Consider the following 14,866-nt stretch of genomic DNA (forward strand, 5'->3'; position numbering starts at 1 on the left):
ATTTAAAACTCATCCTAAACCATTCTTAACAAATATAAATAAAACCCGAAGTCTACTCGAATGCCTACTTTGTTGGGGATTTTAAAATAGACCAGGGGTGGCCACAACTTTTTTGATAAGAGCCAAAGTTAGCTTTTCAACTGTTAAATGGTGCCGGAGATTTTTAATAATATATATATAGTTTAATATAGTTTTTAAAAATATTTTATTTAAAAATATTGATTTGCAAAGGAATAACACTCAAACACACAAATTTACTAGCTAACAACATATGCTGGTCACAAGGCTATTTGGTATAATACAAATTATAGATTATTGGTAATCACGAACCTGCCTTTTTTTCACAATTTTTTAATGTCAATAGGCAACTGACTGGTTGCGATTCTTAATATATTCTGCAAGTTAGTATCTGTCAGTACAGATCTTGTTTTGGATTTTGCAAATTTCATACGAGAAAAAACACTTTCACACAAAGTTTATAAATAAATTTCCAGTTCTTAACTTCTGCTCCAACAAAGTTAATTTCAACTGAAAAGCTAGAATAAGGTTTAAAGTTAAATAAAAATTGAATAAGAAAAATGTTGTACATTTTTCCAATCACTTGATCTTTTCCTTGGAGTTCTTTGTATATTGTAATGTTGGGTCAAGTCTACTAGAAATGCAAATTTTTCAATAAACTCTTTTTCTTCTAGCTCTGGTGGATAATCTTTGTTGATAATTTTGAATAAATCCAACATATTTTGTCTCAAATCATAAGTTCTTTTCAACATATTGCCTCTAGAAAGCCATCTCACCTCAGTATAATAAAGCAGACCACCATATTCAGAGTCATTTTCAGCAAGAAAAGCCTCAAATTGTCTACATCGTAATGAACTGGACTTTATGCTGTTTATTGCTTTAACTACTACAGACATTACCTTTTCCACATCCATAGTCTTTGCTGTTAAATTTTGCTGATGAATAATACAATGCAGCTTAATTAATGACAAGTTGTTTTCTGCCATTTCATTTTCCAGTCTGGAAACAACACCCATTTTTTTTCCAATCATTGAGCTTCCACCATCTGATGTAATTGAAATTAATCTGTTGTAAGTCAAGTTGAACTTTTTAAAAACTTTCTTCATGGCAAGAAAAATGTTTTCTCCTGTTGTTCTGCCTTGCATAAGATGGATGTCAAGTAGCTCTTCAGTAACAAGAAAACCATTATCAATACCACAAATAAAAACAGCTAATTGAGCAGTTTGTGATATATCAGTTGATTCATCAATAGCTATTGAATAATACTGAAATGCTTTTATTTTTTCAGTCAATGACAAACTCAGATCATTAGCAATATCACATGTTCTTCGTGTAATTGTTTGTCTTGAGAGGGAGATATTTAAAATTTTCAATTTTTCAGGACAAATGTTTTTGAACATAATTTCAAGAGATTCCTTAATAATTTCCCCATCACTGAATGGTTTACAGTTTTTAGCTAAATGAAGACTCACTTTATAACTTGCAATAGCAGCATTTTCTGTTTCAGTGTTGCCCCTTTTTAACAAGTCTTGTTGTTTAAATAACGTATTTTTCAATTTAATCGATTTTACTTTCCGCACCTCGTTGACAAACTGATTATAAGTTTTTGAATGTTTTGTATCATAGTGCCTCCTTAAATTATATTCTTTGCACACTGAAGCCGATTCATTACATACTAAACATACTAGCACTGAATTACATTCAACAAAAAAGTATTTAGTTTGCCATTCATCATTAAATAAACGACATTCCTTGTCGATTTTTCGTTGTTTTGATTTTGAAGATGCCATTTACAATTAAAAAACGCAAATGGTAGTTGCAGTCAGTGCCGGTGTAGTAGGAAGGATTGACTTAACGGTAGCGTAAACTGTACAGTTAGCCGTACCGAAAGGTAACAAACACTGTACAGTACTCGCTGCCTAGGTGCAAATCACTGTACAGTAATTCCTACCGGCCAGGCACCAAACACTTAACTTAGGTAACATGTACTAACGGCAAAGAAAACGTGTTTGAAGAAAATATCAATATTTTTTGTATAAAATTATTTATTTCTCATAAACTGAAATTTAGATAAAGTTTATTTTATAACACGACTTAGGCTAAAAAATATTTCTAATTTGCAAAAGGAGTTTTTTGTTTTGGGCAATTGCAATATCTTTTTTATTTGAAGTTTGAACTGAGCGAAACCAGTTTTTAACATAAAACCTTATTTTTGGGCATCGATTCAATCCCCTTTTAATCCAGGAAATTATAACTAAGTATATACATTTTTAGTTTTAGTGAAACCGTGCTTTTAGGGTGAAGTGGGATAAGTGGGAGTAGAAGTGGGACAAATAAGTTTAAAGCAAGATTTTAACACTTCAAATAACTTGATATAAAATCGCCTAGTCGACATGAAAATGTTAAAAATATTTCACCAATCGAATTATGCATTTAATCAGCGGTGCATAAATATATATATATATATTATTTTCCACCTCACCCTTATATAAACACTTTTTTAAGATACATTTCAAAATTAGGATTACTAGCGCACGTAGGGAAACAAAGCAAATTCTGATGAATAGTGAGGAAATCTAATTGTTCACATTAGATAAGTGATTAGGCGCCTCTCTGAATTATAATTTTTGGGCTGTTCCACTTCTCCCCTAAGATTATCTTTTAAAATTTGCGATGCCCTTTATCGATATATAAAGCTGTCTTATTTCTTCACTACGTCTAAGGATTAATATCCTGGATTTACAAGAATAGTCAAAACAATCTTAAAATAAAGTCAATAAGAAATATAAATATACAAAACATTAGTCAAAAAATAGTCAATAAAAACCTAACTTAATGGAAACAAAAATCAACCAACAGTTACATCTCTATCATAATGTACACCAGTATTTTGAAGATAAACTATTTGGTCGTTTTCTTTAATTTCCATCAGTTTAAAATTATTGGCATCTTTAAGAAGAGGTTTGTAAAAATACCACGAAAATACTAAAACTTCAGGAGGCTTATAATACACAGCAATTGGAGTATCCAGGGCAGTTGCTAATGCATATATTTCAACATCAGTGCCCCATATATGGTCAGTGTCCATTTTTGAATCACTGATGTATTTTATAACGGATTTTGATATATAAGCATCAAAAGCGTTTCTATATTCTGCTTTCAAAAGAGTATTGATTGCTAGTTGACGCAGTATTTTATAAAATTCTTGGCTTAGACAAACTTCCTGACTCAAGGCTCGAAATAAGCAATTTCCATCACCTTCCATTTTATCAACCTTGATCGGTTTGCCCAATTGTAACTTTTTTTTTCGTATAGCAAAGCCTTTCTTATAAGGTATTTCATCTTCAATCTTCAACAAAGAGCAATTTCTTGTTCTCCATTTACTATTGGTGGGTGTAAAAGAGTTTGATTTGCTAACAAGAACTTCAACAATTTTTAAAGGTTCAGATTTAATATCAGACACCTCATCGCATCTTTTTTTAGGTGTTTCAATCTCAGATCTTTTCTCAAAAAGTTTCATATTTGAACCATGGTGCTTGGTACGAAGTATTTCCCCATTCTTTTGTTTCAACTGATAAAGTCCTTTATCAATAAATATTTCTATAACTTCATACGGGCCATCCCAAACAGATTTTCCTTTATCCCCCTTTCTGTCAGCTCGTCTAAGATTGTAAACAAAAACTTCATCACCTATATTGAATTGAATTTGGTTTTTGTGACGTTTTTCATAGTCCTTCTTTTGTCTCAATTGAGATTTCTTTATATTTTTTTCTACTTCTTCATAAATTATAATTCATGAATATTTTTGGATATTTTTAATTTGTTTCAAGTTTTCATGCAAATCAACCAGTTCCAAAATACCTTAAAATAAAAACTAAATGAAATAAGTAAAATTTAATAAATTAACTTTATTCATTTATTTAAAAAAATACCTTCTTCTTTGTCTAAATCAACAGGTACATCAAGAATTAAGCTTTGCTCATTATTGATGCAATGTAAGGGTAAGACTGGCTCCCTGGCATACATAATTTGAAAGGGAGTAACTCCAGTTGACTTGTGGCGAGTTGTTCGAAATGCAAACAGTATGCCATCTAATGAAAGAGGCCATTTTTCTTGCTCTCCATTTAGAACTTTAAGCATAGAGCCCTGTATAGTTCTATTAGCTCTTTCAACTAGACCATTTGCTTGAGGATGGTAAGCTGAAGTAATACGTTGACAGGTTCCAGTGAGATCGAACAAATTTTCAGAAACTTTATTACAAAATTCTCGACCTTGATCATTAATTTGAATTGATGTACAACCATGACGACATATAAGTTCATAAAGAAATCTGGATACCTCTTCAGCACTTTTATTATAAATAGGCTTTGCTTCAACCCATTTTGAAAAGTAATCAACGACTACACAAATGCCAACATAACCTTCTGGATTTTTAGGAAGACTACAGAGATCAACACCAACTTGATGCCATACTTTAGTTGGAACTGGTATTGAATGCAACTCTGGAGAAACTTTTTTCATTTTTAAATTTGATTTTTGACAAGATACACAAGTGGCAACATAGTTTCGAATATCTTTATTCATATTAGGCCATCAATAGCCGGAATCAATCAATTTCCATATTGTTTTATCTCTCCCAACATGTCCACCTAAAGCCTTCGATTCAGTTGATGTGCCTAATCCATCATGTGCTGCTTTTTTGTACTGATCATGCGACATTTGATCTTTGACAACACATAAGGTTTCTGGGCCAGAAGTAACTTGTAAGATTTTTTTATATTTGTAATGTAACATACCATTAACAATTACAAATCTGTCATTTTGTTTTTTAAAGTTTGTTTTAATACCTATGTTTTCTCTTCCTTGTAAATGTTCAGGAAAAATTCCTGATGATAAATAATTCTCAATATCATTAAAGTTTGGTTCTTTAATTATTTTTTCAAATGATCTTGAGTCACCAATCTCTGTTGAATTTTTTTCTGCCATTTTATACTAAAATACATAAAAGAGGTGTTCATAGCATATTCATAAAATACTTACAATCAATCAATCATTTTATTTCACTTTATAAAAAATATAAAGTTAGGATCAGTCACAAACAGTTATGTAACTGACAAAAACGCAACGACCTACAAATATTCACCATAAATTTGAAACAATATATAAACCAAACAGCAAATTAATAGAAAAAGAAAAAAATAATAAATAATAATAATACTGTAATAATAATTAACAGCAATGGCTAACAAAAGTAAAAATAATAAAAATAACAATGTTAATTATAAAGATAATAATAGTAGCCAAACATTTAAAATAAGTATATAAGTACTAACAGTAATAACTAACAACAGTAACAATAAGAAGAATAACAATGTTAATTATAAAGATGAAAATAAAACAATAACAATAAGAACATAGAAGTGGTCGCTCAGGAGAGTAACTAATACTATATAAACCTACATTTATAAATTCATTGGCTCTCAAACACATACACACAAAGACACACACGTATAAATATATATAAATATATATATACATACAAACACAACATATATAAATATATACACATACACACACACTTTATACACACACACTTCATACACATACACACACACTTTATTAAAGTCATATAAATATCTATTAAATCATTTCAAAACGGCTATAAAATATACTACATTATAATCGTAATTTGATATAAAAACATTACTACATAAAATAAAAAATTTGATAAATACTAAATTTAAGACGTTTGATTTTAATTTTTTTTTTGCTAATGCTAGTATCATTTTCCACGTTTTTTACATATTTATAAAACATTTACACGGCGAAGTAAAATGTTAAGTGTTCGGTACCCAAGTACAGTGTCCGGCACCTAGGTAGGAGTCACTTGTCAAGTAATCGGTACCGTTAGGTAGGAATTACTGTACAGTGATCCGTACCGGTTAAGTACTTCGTACCTCCTACACCGGAAATAAATCCTGCGATTAGTTGACGGCAGGAGTTTTTTTAATATATTTTTAATTATTTAAAGCGATTGTTTTTTTACAAAACATATTTTAAAATTTATAAATTTAAATATTATATAATTTATTAATATTATATATGTTTATAGTTTTTTTTTATTATCTTTACAATTAACTGTCAGGCCGGATAAAAGGTTGCTGAGGCCCGGAGTTGGCCCGCGGGCCTTATTGTGGCCACCCCTGACATAGACCTAATAAACCATGCTTCCACTAAAACTGTTTACAATTTTATAAATACTCTTCTTCAAAATAATTTAGTTCCGTCAATAAACAAGCCAACGAGAGTGACTAACAACTCTTCTACACTTCTTGATAATATAATAACTAATAACCATCTTAATAACCGTCTTTACACAGTTATAATCAAAACTGACTTATCGGATCATTTCCCAGCATTCCTAGTTTCTAACAATATATTATTTAACAGTATTCTTTCTCAATCCATTATATTTAGGCGACGGATCAATGAAAACTTGGAAAAAAAATTTCAAAATCTTTTAAGAGACAACGTTGATTGGAATCTGGTATTGCAGTCACATGACGTTAACAACGCATATGATCTATTTTTAAATCAATTCTGCAAGTAATATGATCAAGCATTTCTTGAAAAAAAAATTATTGTAAAAACCAAAACTGTCTTAACTCCATGGATGTCTTTGGGTTACTAAAATCTTCAAAAAGAAAACAAAAGTTACATGAAAAGTACTCGAAAAAAAAAACTTATAAAAACGAAATGACATATAAAAATTATAAAAATATATTTGAAAAAACAAAAATTCAAAAAAGCTTCATTATGCAAAGCTATTAAGTAAAGCTACCGGAAACACTAAAAAGACATGGAGTGTAATTAAAGAAATAATCGGAAAAAATAATTATGCGAGAAACATTCTGCCAAAAAAATAACAATTGATAAAAACACAATAATTGATAAACTAATTATTTCTGAAAAACTAAACAGCTTCTTTACTAATACTGGTCCGAATTTCGCATTTAAAATTCCTATGAATTCAACACCATTATTTAAACACCATTCTTATTTAAAAAATTACGAAAAAGTTATGGATGAACCTAATTTAAAATTAGTTGAATTGCAAAACGTCTTTTTTAACTAACAAAAGTGCTGGATTTGATAAAATTAACGTTAATGTTGTAAAATCAGTATACAATATAATAGAACCCTCGTTATTTCACATATTTAATCTTTCATTTAAAACAAGTATCGTCCCTGAAAAGCTGAAAATTGCACGAATCATGCCAATATTTAAGTCCGGAGATGACTCAAATATCTCCAATTATAGGCCTATATCTATTTTACCTTGTTTTTCAAAATTACTTGAAAGAATAATGCACAATAGACTTTTTAATCACTTATCAGAAAACGACATTATGTATTCAAAACAATTTGGTTTAAAAAAAAAATTCAACGGAGCATGCAGTCATTGAACTAGTAAATCAAATATCAAGTGCATTCAGTAGTAACTACTTTACCTTAGGAGTTTTCATTGATCTGTCAAAAGCTTTCGATACCGTTAATCATAATATACTAATAAAAAAAACTTGTACACTATGGAGTAAAAAATAATAATTTACTTTGGTTCAAAAGTTATTTGACCGATAGAAAACAACTTATAGTGTATGAACAAAAACAAACACTCCCGACTGCCGTAACTTTTGGGGTTCCCCAGGGCTCCATTTTAGGACCACTGTTGTTCTTAGTGTATATTAATGATTTAAATTTAGCAACAGATCTATTAAATTGTATTCTTTTTGCAGATGACTCCAATCTTTTTTATTCCCACAGAGATATTATTACACTATTTGAAACAACAAACGAACAATTGTCGAAAGTTTATGAGTGGTTTATAAGTAATAAACTTTCTCTAAATGTGGATAAAACCAAATTTATTTTGTTCCACAAAGTGAATAAATCAAAAAATATCCCCATCAAATTGCCTAATCTAATAATCAATAACACTAACATTAAAAGAGAAAACTCAATAAACTTTCTAGGCGTAATCTTAGATGAACATTTACGTTGGAGTTTACATATAAAAAGTATTGAAAATAAAATATCAAAAAACTTAGCAATGATATATAGGACTGAACCATTTTTAAATAATAGTTCTTTAAGAAGTTTATATTTCTCTTTTATTCATTGTTATTTAATTTATTGAAATATTGCATGGGCAAGTGCAAACCATACAAAATTAAAATAATTGTACTGTAAACAAAAACACGCGTGCAGAACAATTTTTGGAGCTGATAGAACTATACCTTGTGAGCTTCTTCTGCGTATACTTGGAGCATTAAATATATATAAAATCAAATTACACCAAGTTTTAATGTTCATGTATAAAACAAATATAGGATTATCTCCTAAAACATTTCAATCCTATTTTGACAAAATAGTTCATAAATATCCAACAAAGTTTTCAAATAACAAGTTTGTTGTCCCAAAACATAATTCAAAACTAACTTCATATTCAGTTTTTTATCGTGGACCTTACTTGTGGAAAATGTTTCCCATAATTGTAAATACGCATAAAACTAGTATAGAGCAGATTAAAAATGAATCAAAACAGGCATTCTTACTTATGGACTTTAATATATCCGATTTTAAATGTTTTTTATAATTAAAACTCAAATACAAAAAAATAATTGATACAAAAATTATGTACTGAGTGTATCAACACTTTTTTTTTATATCTTAATTATGGTATTACTTCTATGGCGTTTGCTAATTTATTTACGTTATTTCTATGAAGTATACTAATTTATTTATAATTATGTTATTTCTATGGTGTAGGGAAACCTGTTGTACCTTTGACCACTTTTTGCTTTAAGGCGTTTTTTGCGTAGCCTATTGAGTAAATCCAAACCATTCAAACTTTATAATATTCTCTTATATTTTGCACAAAAATTATACTTAGAACTTTTTTTTCATTTGACCAAGAAGTATCTTTTTCCCGCGTTTTAAAAAAAGAAGTCTATTGGTCAAAGGTACAACACGTACGTTGTACCTTTGACCAATGCGCGTTGTTCCTTTGACCAAAATGTCATTATTAAAAAATCATGCAATGTTTGAACCCTTTTTAATATTTTAGCTTGTTATATATTATATAGAAACTTTTGGTCCATCTTATATCAATAAAAAAAATCTAATTATTTTGTAATCAAGCCTAATTGTCTAAAAAAAAACTAGAAAAATCAATCCTTACAATCTTGCAAAGACTTGTGTATTAAAGTTACGATACTCAGTATTACTAATTTTTTTCAATAAAATCAGTTATTATAACTATTTAGATAAAGTCACATATTTTCTTTAGTTAGATGCTACTTACATGAAATAATTAGGATTAAGGTCCAAAACTTTAAACGCGATTTAATTGTATAAAACATATTTTCTAATATATACAGTTATTTTTATTATTTTAGATAAGAAAAGAGCAAAAATATATTTTTATAATTATGTTAGCTGGCGGTCTATATTCATTTACATATGATCATAATGCTTTTTATAGAAAATATCTTAATGATGACAACAAAAAATACAATGATAAAAGAGTAAAATATATTAACTATTGCAAATAGTCAGATCAACATCAAACATAAGATACTGACGCTTAGATGAACCATGACCAATACTTGGTGGTGGAAGTTTCATAATAATATCCTTAAGCTCCAAATCATAAAGATTGTCATCTTCTCTTATAAACTTGTTACAAAAGTCTCCTGATTTTTTAAGATACTTAATTTTGTAAACTATACCAACAACTTCTAAAACTTCTGCTACATAAAATCTAGAGCATTTCTTTCCAGCCAACTTGACAATTAAAAAATCTCCAGAAACAATTTCACTTTCATTATCAAGTATATTTACTCCAAAATCAATTTCATTAGAGCTTTCATCATTTAAACATATGTCAGACTGACTAAAAATAATCTGCTTTGCCATTTTTTTTCTTTTGCTTGAAGAGGTCTTTTTAAATTGTTGGTTATTAGATTTTGAATCTAGAATAACTTTAATTTCAGGGGTATCAGTTAAAATACATGATTTTCTATTACGTCTTTTTGAAGTATTTGTTTTTCTTAATTTGGCTTTAGGATGAGGTCGTATTATCTCAGGTGAAACAATTGATCTTGATGGTAAACTCACAGTAGGGATTTCCCCTAAAACAATAGATGACGTTGATGGTACACTGGATGGAGCAGTTTTAACATCAATAATCTCATTAGAAAGGCAAGCTTCAGTATTCACTATTGGCCTATCAGTAACATTTGCAGCTAAAAAGTCAATATCAGTAAAAATATTTTCATTAAATGGATAAAATCCAGTACATTTAAAACTGTTTATAATATTATTTGGTACAAAAGCATGAGGATAAGCTTGACCAACAAGGTAAGATATATCATAAATTGTGACTGGTTTACCAGCATTGCCTGGTGATATCATCCAGTTATTCATGGCATTGTTATAAAAAGTTTTAAATGGTCCAAAAACACCACGATCAAGAGGTTGCATTTTATGGGTTGTGTGAGGATGAAATGTCATTAAAACTATGACTGATTTTTTTGCTAACTCAATAACAGAAATGTTTACATGACTCTCATGATTATCCATTAATAAAAGAACAGGTTTTTTAATTGACGGTCGCACATTACTAATAAAATGTTCAAGAAATTGCACAAAAATGACTTCATTTGACCATCCAGACTTATTAGCTGCTCCTACACTTCCAGGAGGACAATTATTTAACATGTAGTCTTTGAATTTAGCACGTGGAAATACAAGTAATGGTGGGATGCTATTTCCAGTAGCATTAATGGCTGCAATCATTGTTACATTGTTGCCTCGTTCAGCACTAGTTATGCTCCCTATTTGTTTTTTACCTTTTGGAGCTAGAATTTTTGGTGGTACGTGGACTGTGGTAATTCCTGTTTCATCACAGGATATTTGATGGGTCAAAATGATAACGTTCTAAAACATTTTTGTAATTTTTATATACAATTCTTACAGTTTCTCTATTGAATGCAGAAGATCTACCAAGACTTGTAGGTTGTGGTTTACGTAGAGATAGCTTGTTATTATATCTTTTGCGAAAATCTCGCAGCCATTGTTCACCTGCACATTTATTTTTCATCCATGAAGTTTCAATTTTTTTATGATTTGCTAAAGCATACTCATATGCAAAGGATCTTATCTGCTTTAATGTAAGTCCATAATGCATATTTGCAGCATCTGCCAAGTAGTTTACCAAAATTAATTCTTCTTCAGTTGAGAATACTTTTTTTGGTTTGGTATGTGAATATAAATATTCGCAACTACCAGATTTTGTGTCTTGCAGCTTCACTTAAACTCATTTTTTGTTGAAGCACAAAATTCACTGCATTTAGCATATCCATTTCGGAAATTTTTTTGCGAAAAACACCAATCTTGCTCATTGGCATTTTAAAACTAAAATATATTAACAAAATTAATTAACTATTTCGATACATTTAATTCCCTATAGCTGAGCAGAAACTAGGTAATAAAATGAACTTGACAATAATATTGCCTCAGCTGTCCAACTAACTAAATTAACAAAATTGATTATTTTAAGTGTAGTAGTGGTTCAAGAATAAATAGTGAATTGCATTAAAATTCAATGGAATTATTTCATCATCATAATACTAGAAACAATTTTGATTAAAAAGCAATAAAGCACAGACGACGCCTAATAAGGTAGATTATAAATTTTATAATCTTGCCCTCTTAAAGCCCGCAAATTACCGAGGAAGCAGTTTTTATTGGTCAAAGGTACAACGTCCTTGACTGGTCAAAGGTACACGAGATGGGTTTCTTTAACAGTTATTGTCTTAATCCCCATTTGCGGTCAGACATAATCATCCAAAATTTTCCATAACAAAAAAAAGATGTTGGGTAATGTTTATAATGTCGTAGATGAATCAAACAACAATTTATCACAGTTTTAAAATCAGAATAAGATTAACACAAATATTTACTTTTTAAGAGTCAAAACTTATAATTGCTTGTGGATCAATACCATCTATCCCAAGTATAATGTTTTACGATAAGAAGAGTTGTCATGGACTACTATTTCAAATGACACTTCCCGTTTTTTTTAAATAAAAATAGTAAGCCAACAGAGTAGAGTGACCAAAGGTACAACGTGGTCAAAGGTACAACAGGTTCCCCTATATTAATTTATTTACTTTTTGTTTTTAAATCTTAGTTTAAATTTTTAAGTTTTAAGTAAATGATAATATTTTATATATTTTATCTTATTCATTTGATCTTACTCTTTCATTAAATTTTGATTCTTTAAATTTTTCTTTAAATGACAACGAGTTGTTATCTATTTTGCTTTTAAATTTTTTTTTTAATAAATAGTTTGTTAACTATAGATATTTAAATATTACGGTTTTTGTAAATACGTGAGAATGGGGCTCGGTGATAAGGCTAAATAAGTCTTCTTCTTGCCCCGCCAATATTTATTTATATATATATGCTTCGAAACTGTACATATTATTAAACGGAAAAAAAAAAAAAAACTCATTTTAAGTTAGTTTATTGTTGGTGATTATTGTTTTATTAGCGGTTAAATATGATGCTTATTTACCGGGCTTTAGTTTTAAGGCCAACTTTAATTCAATATCAAACGAACTTTTTTTTAAGAAACTTTTCATACAATCGTTGTTTCTTTATCGATGATTTTAATTTTTCTGTTGTTATCCATGATTTCAAATATACATTAGATTTGCTAACTTTTGTTATCTTCGGAAATACATTATTGTAATGTTTTTGATATATTTAAAAAAAATTGTCATGGCTTTTGTTAGTTCTTTTTATTTGTAATATTTCTTTCCAGTTTTCAGAAGATAAAGACTGATTAAAAAGTTTAATAGTAATAGTAACGTCATTATTTATTCGTCTAGTTATTTTCACTTTTTGTGATTTGAGATTTTTGTGTTGCAATAAAAGTAGGAAAATGATCCGATATATCGGATATAAGTACTCCTGTTTTAACTTTTGTAAACTTGTTTGTTTGTAATTCGACCAAGTGAGGTTGTTATAAATTAACTTTTTGTGATTTGAGATTTTTGTGTTGCAATAAAAGTAGGAAAATGATCAGATATATCGGATATAAGTATTCCTGTTTTAACTCTTGTAAACTTGTTTGTTATAAATTGACCAATTGAGGTTGCACTATTTTTGGTTATTCTAGTTGGTTTATTTATGGTTAGAATGAATCCATTTTGAAACACTATGTTAAAAAAAATTTATGACGTTTCTATATGAGTCATATTCTAGCACATTTAAATTTAGATCAAATTTATACAACGTAAACGAATAGGTATATAAATGCATTAAAGATCAAAACGCATTTACCGCAAACATCTTTATTTATAATTAAACTTCCTAGGATGAGAATCCATGAAGTTAAATTTAAGTCACATATTTCAACCAAGTTTTTTTAAATTTCTTGGTTAAAGAATAAAATTTTTCATTATTTTGGCATCTAAGAAAACTATTGAAAACCTTTTTGAATGACAGAAAGCTGATTAAACTTTTGGAGGTTCATTTTTCAAAAGTGGAGCTAGATTAAAATGCATGTCTTCAATTATAGCATTACTAGCAGAACTTTTACTGTTCCAACCTTATGCAGTCTCCACATATTTCCTTATTGCCATTTTATATTCATTGGTTTGATTATCATGAGGATAAACTATTTTAATATCAACATTTCATTCCTTTAGTGAACTTTTTATACCGATTTTGTATTAACTTTATACAAAAATGGTAGAAAATGTAAAAAAAAGAAAAAACTCAAAAAGAGAGTGTTAATAATTAAGATGAATTAAAATCAAAGTTGATTTATTTAAATATTGGCTGATTTTTTTTTGACTGAGACAAGTTGATTGACATTTTCAAATTTGTTTATCGATTTACGAACTACTTCATTATTAATAGAAATTGTTGATTCAGGTTGTTCAGAAATATTGTAATTTTTAAAAGTTAAATATTTAATTACAGATATTTCACAGAGAACCATGGAAGTGACGCGAATACATGTCCAAGGCTCGTTTCGAACCTGGATCTCCTGTTTATAAAGCAAGCATTCTAACTACTGCGCCACGACCGCACGACGAACACCCGCTTTTCGACGCTATCATCCGACGAACATCCGCTAATTAACGGCGAACATCCGCTTACTTGTTACTTGAACGACTTTTGTTCACTATAATGTAGGGTGGGGTAATGTGGATCTTAGAGAATGTGTGGGTCTAATTAACATTTATCAGTTTTTAAGAAGAAAGCTTTTAGGTAGAAGTTTTTTTTTGTGTATGTCATAGGTGGTTAAAACAGCTCTCTAAATTTTAATTATCAGATTACTAGGCAATTTTTTAAGTATATTTTCTACTTAAAATGGCGCATGCAAAAGGATATTAAAAACTGGGTTTAGCGCATAGAAAATGTTTTATATGGATGAAAAATTACCAGATAACAAGGCTCAATTAGTTTTAAGACGGAATGATGCATAGATTTATTGAAATAAGCAACAATTTTGAGTGGTATAATGTGAATCTATATGTCAATGTGTTTTGTGCCATTAAGAATCTAATGCTTATACAACAATAAATACCTTTAAAATGAAAATCTAATCTCTAATATATAACACAAAAAATTTTGAATAATTTTAAATTAAGTTTTCGCTTTAAATTCTTCCTTGAACATAATTTCATCACGCTTTGACTTTTATAAGTATTTCGACTTTTAAATTTGAATATATATATTCAATTTGGAGAATTATAGTATAATTTAT

General features: G+C 29.0%; 2 protein-coding genes across 2 annotated transcripts; both read right to left on the minus strand.

The window, feature by feature from the left end:
• Positions 1 to 554: 554 nt before the first annotated feature.
• Positions 555 to 1,808, minus strand: LOC136091899 (general transcription factor II-I repeat domain-containing protein 2B-like). The gene has a single exon (XM_065819614.1). It carries the CDS (start codon positions 1,806 to 1,808, stop codon positions 555 to 557), a length of 1,254 nt encoding a protein of 417 aa, XP_065675686.1.
• Positions 1,809 to 2,770: 962 nt separating this feature from the next.
• LOC136091655 (uncharacterized) lies at positions 2,771 to 5,122 on the minus strand. The gene is made up of 2 exons (XM_065819366.1): positions 3,951 to 5,122; positions 2,771 to 3,879 (listed from the first exon to the last, which is right to left on the minus strand). Exons 1-2 carry the CDS (start codon positions 4,600 to 4,602, stop codon positions 3,812 to 3,814), a joined length of 720 nt encoding a protein of 239 aa, XP_065675438.1. The 5' UTR covers positions 4,603 to 5,122; the 3' UTR covers positions 2,771 to 3,811.
• Positions 5,123 to 14,866: the final 9,744 nt, after the last annotated feature.

Source organism: Hydra vulgaris, chromosome 15 (assembly GCF_038396675.1).
Source record: "Hydra vulgaris chromosome 15, alternate assembly HydraT2T_AEP".
Taxonomy (NCBI): domain Eukaryota; kingdom Metazoa; phylum Cnidaria; class Hydrozoa; order Anthoathecata; family Hydridae; genus Hydra; species Hydra vulgaris.

Coding starts and splice junctions, on each gene's coding strand:
- LOC136091899 (XM_065819614.1), bottom strand. CDS start 1,808: ATGGCATCTTCAAAATCAAAACAACGAAAAATCGACAAGGAATGTCGT.
- LOC136091655 (XM_065819366.1), bottom strand. CDS start 4,602: ATGAATAAAGATATTCGAAACTATGTTGCCACTTGTGTATCTTGTCAA. Junction 3,880..3,950: donor TGATTTAGACAAAGAAGAAG/GTATTTTTTTAA, acceptor TTTTATTTTAAG/GTATTTTGGAACTGGTTGAT.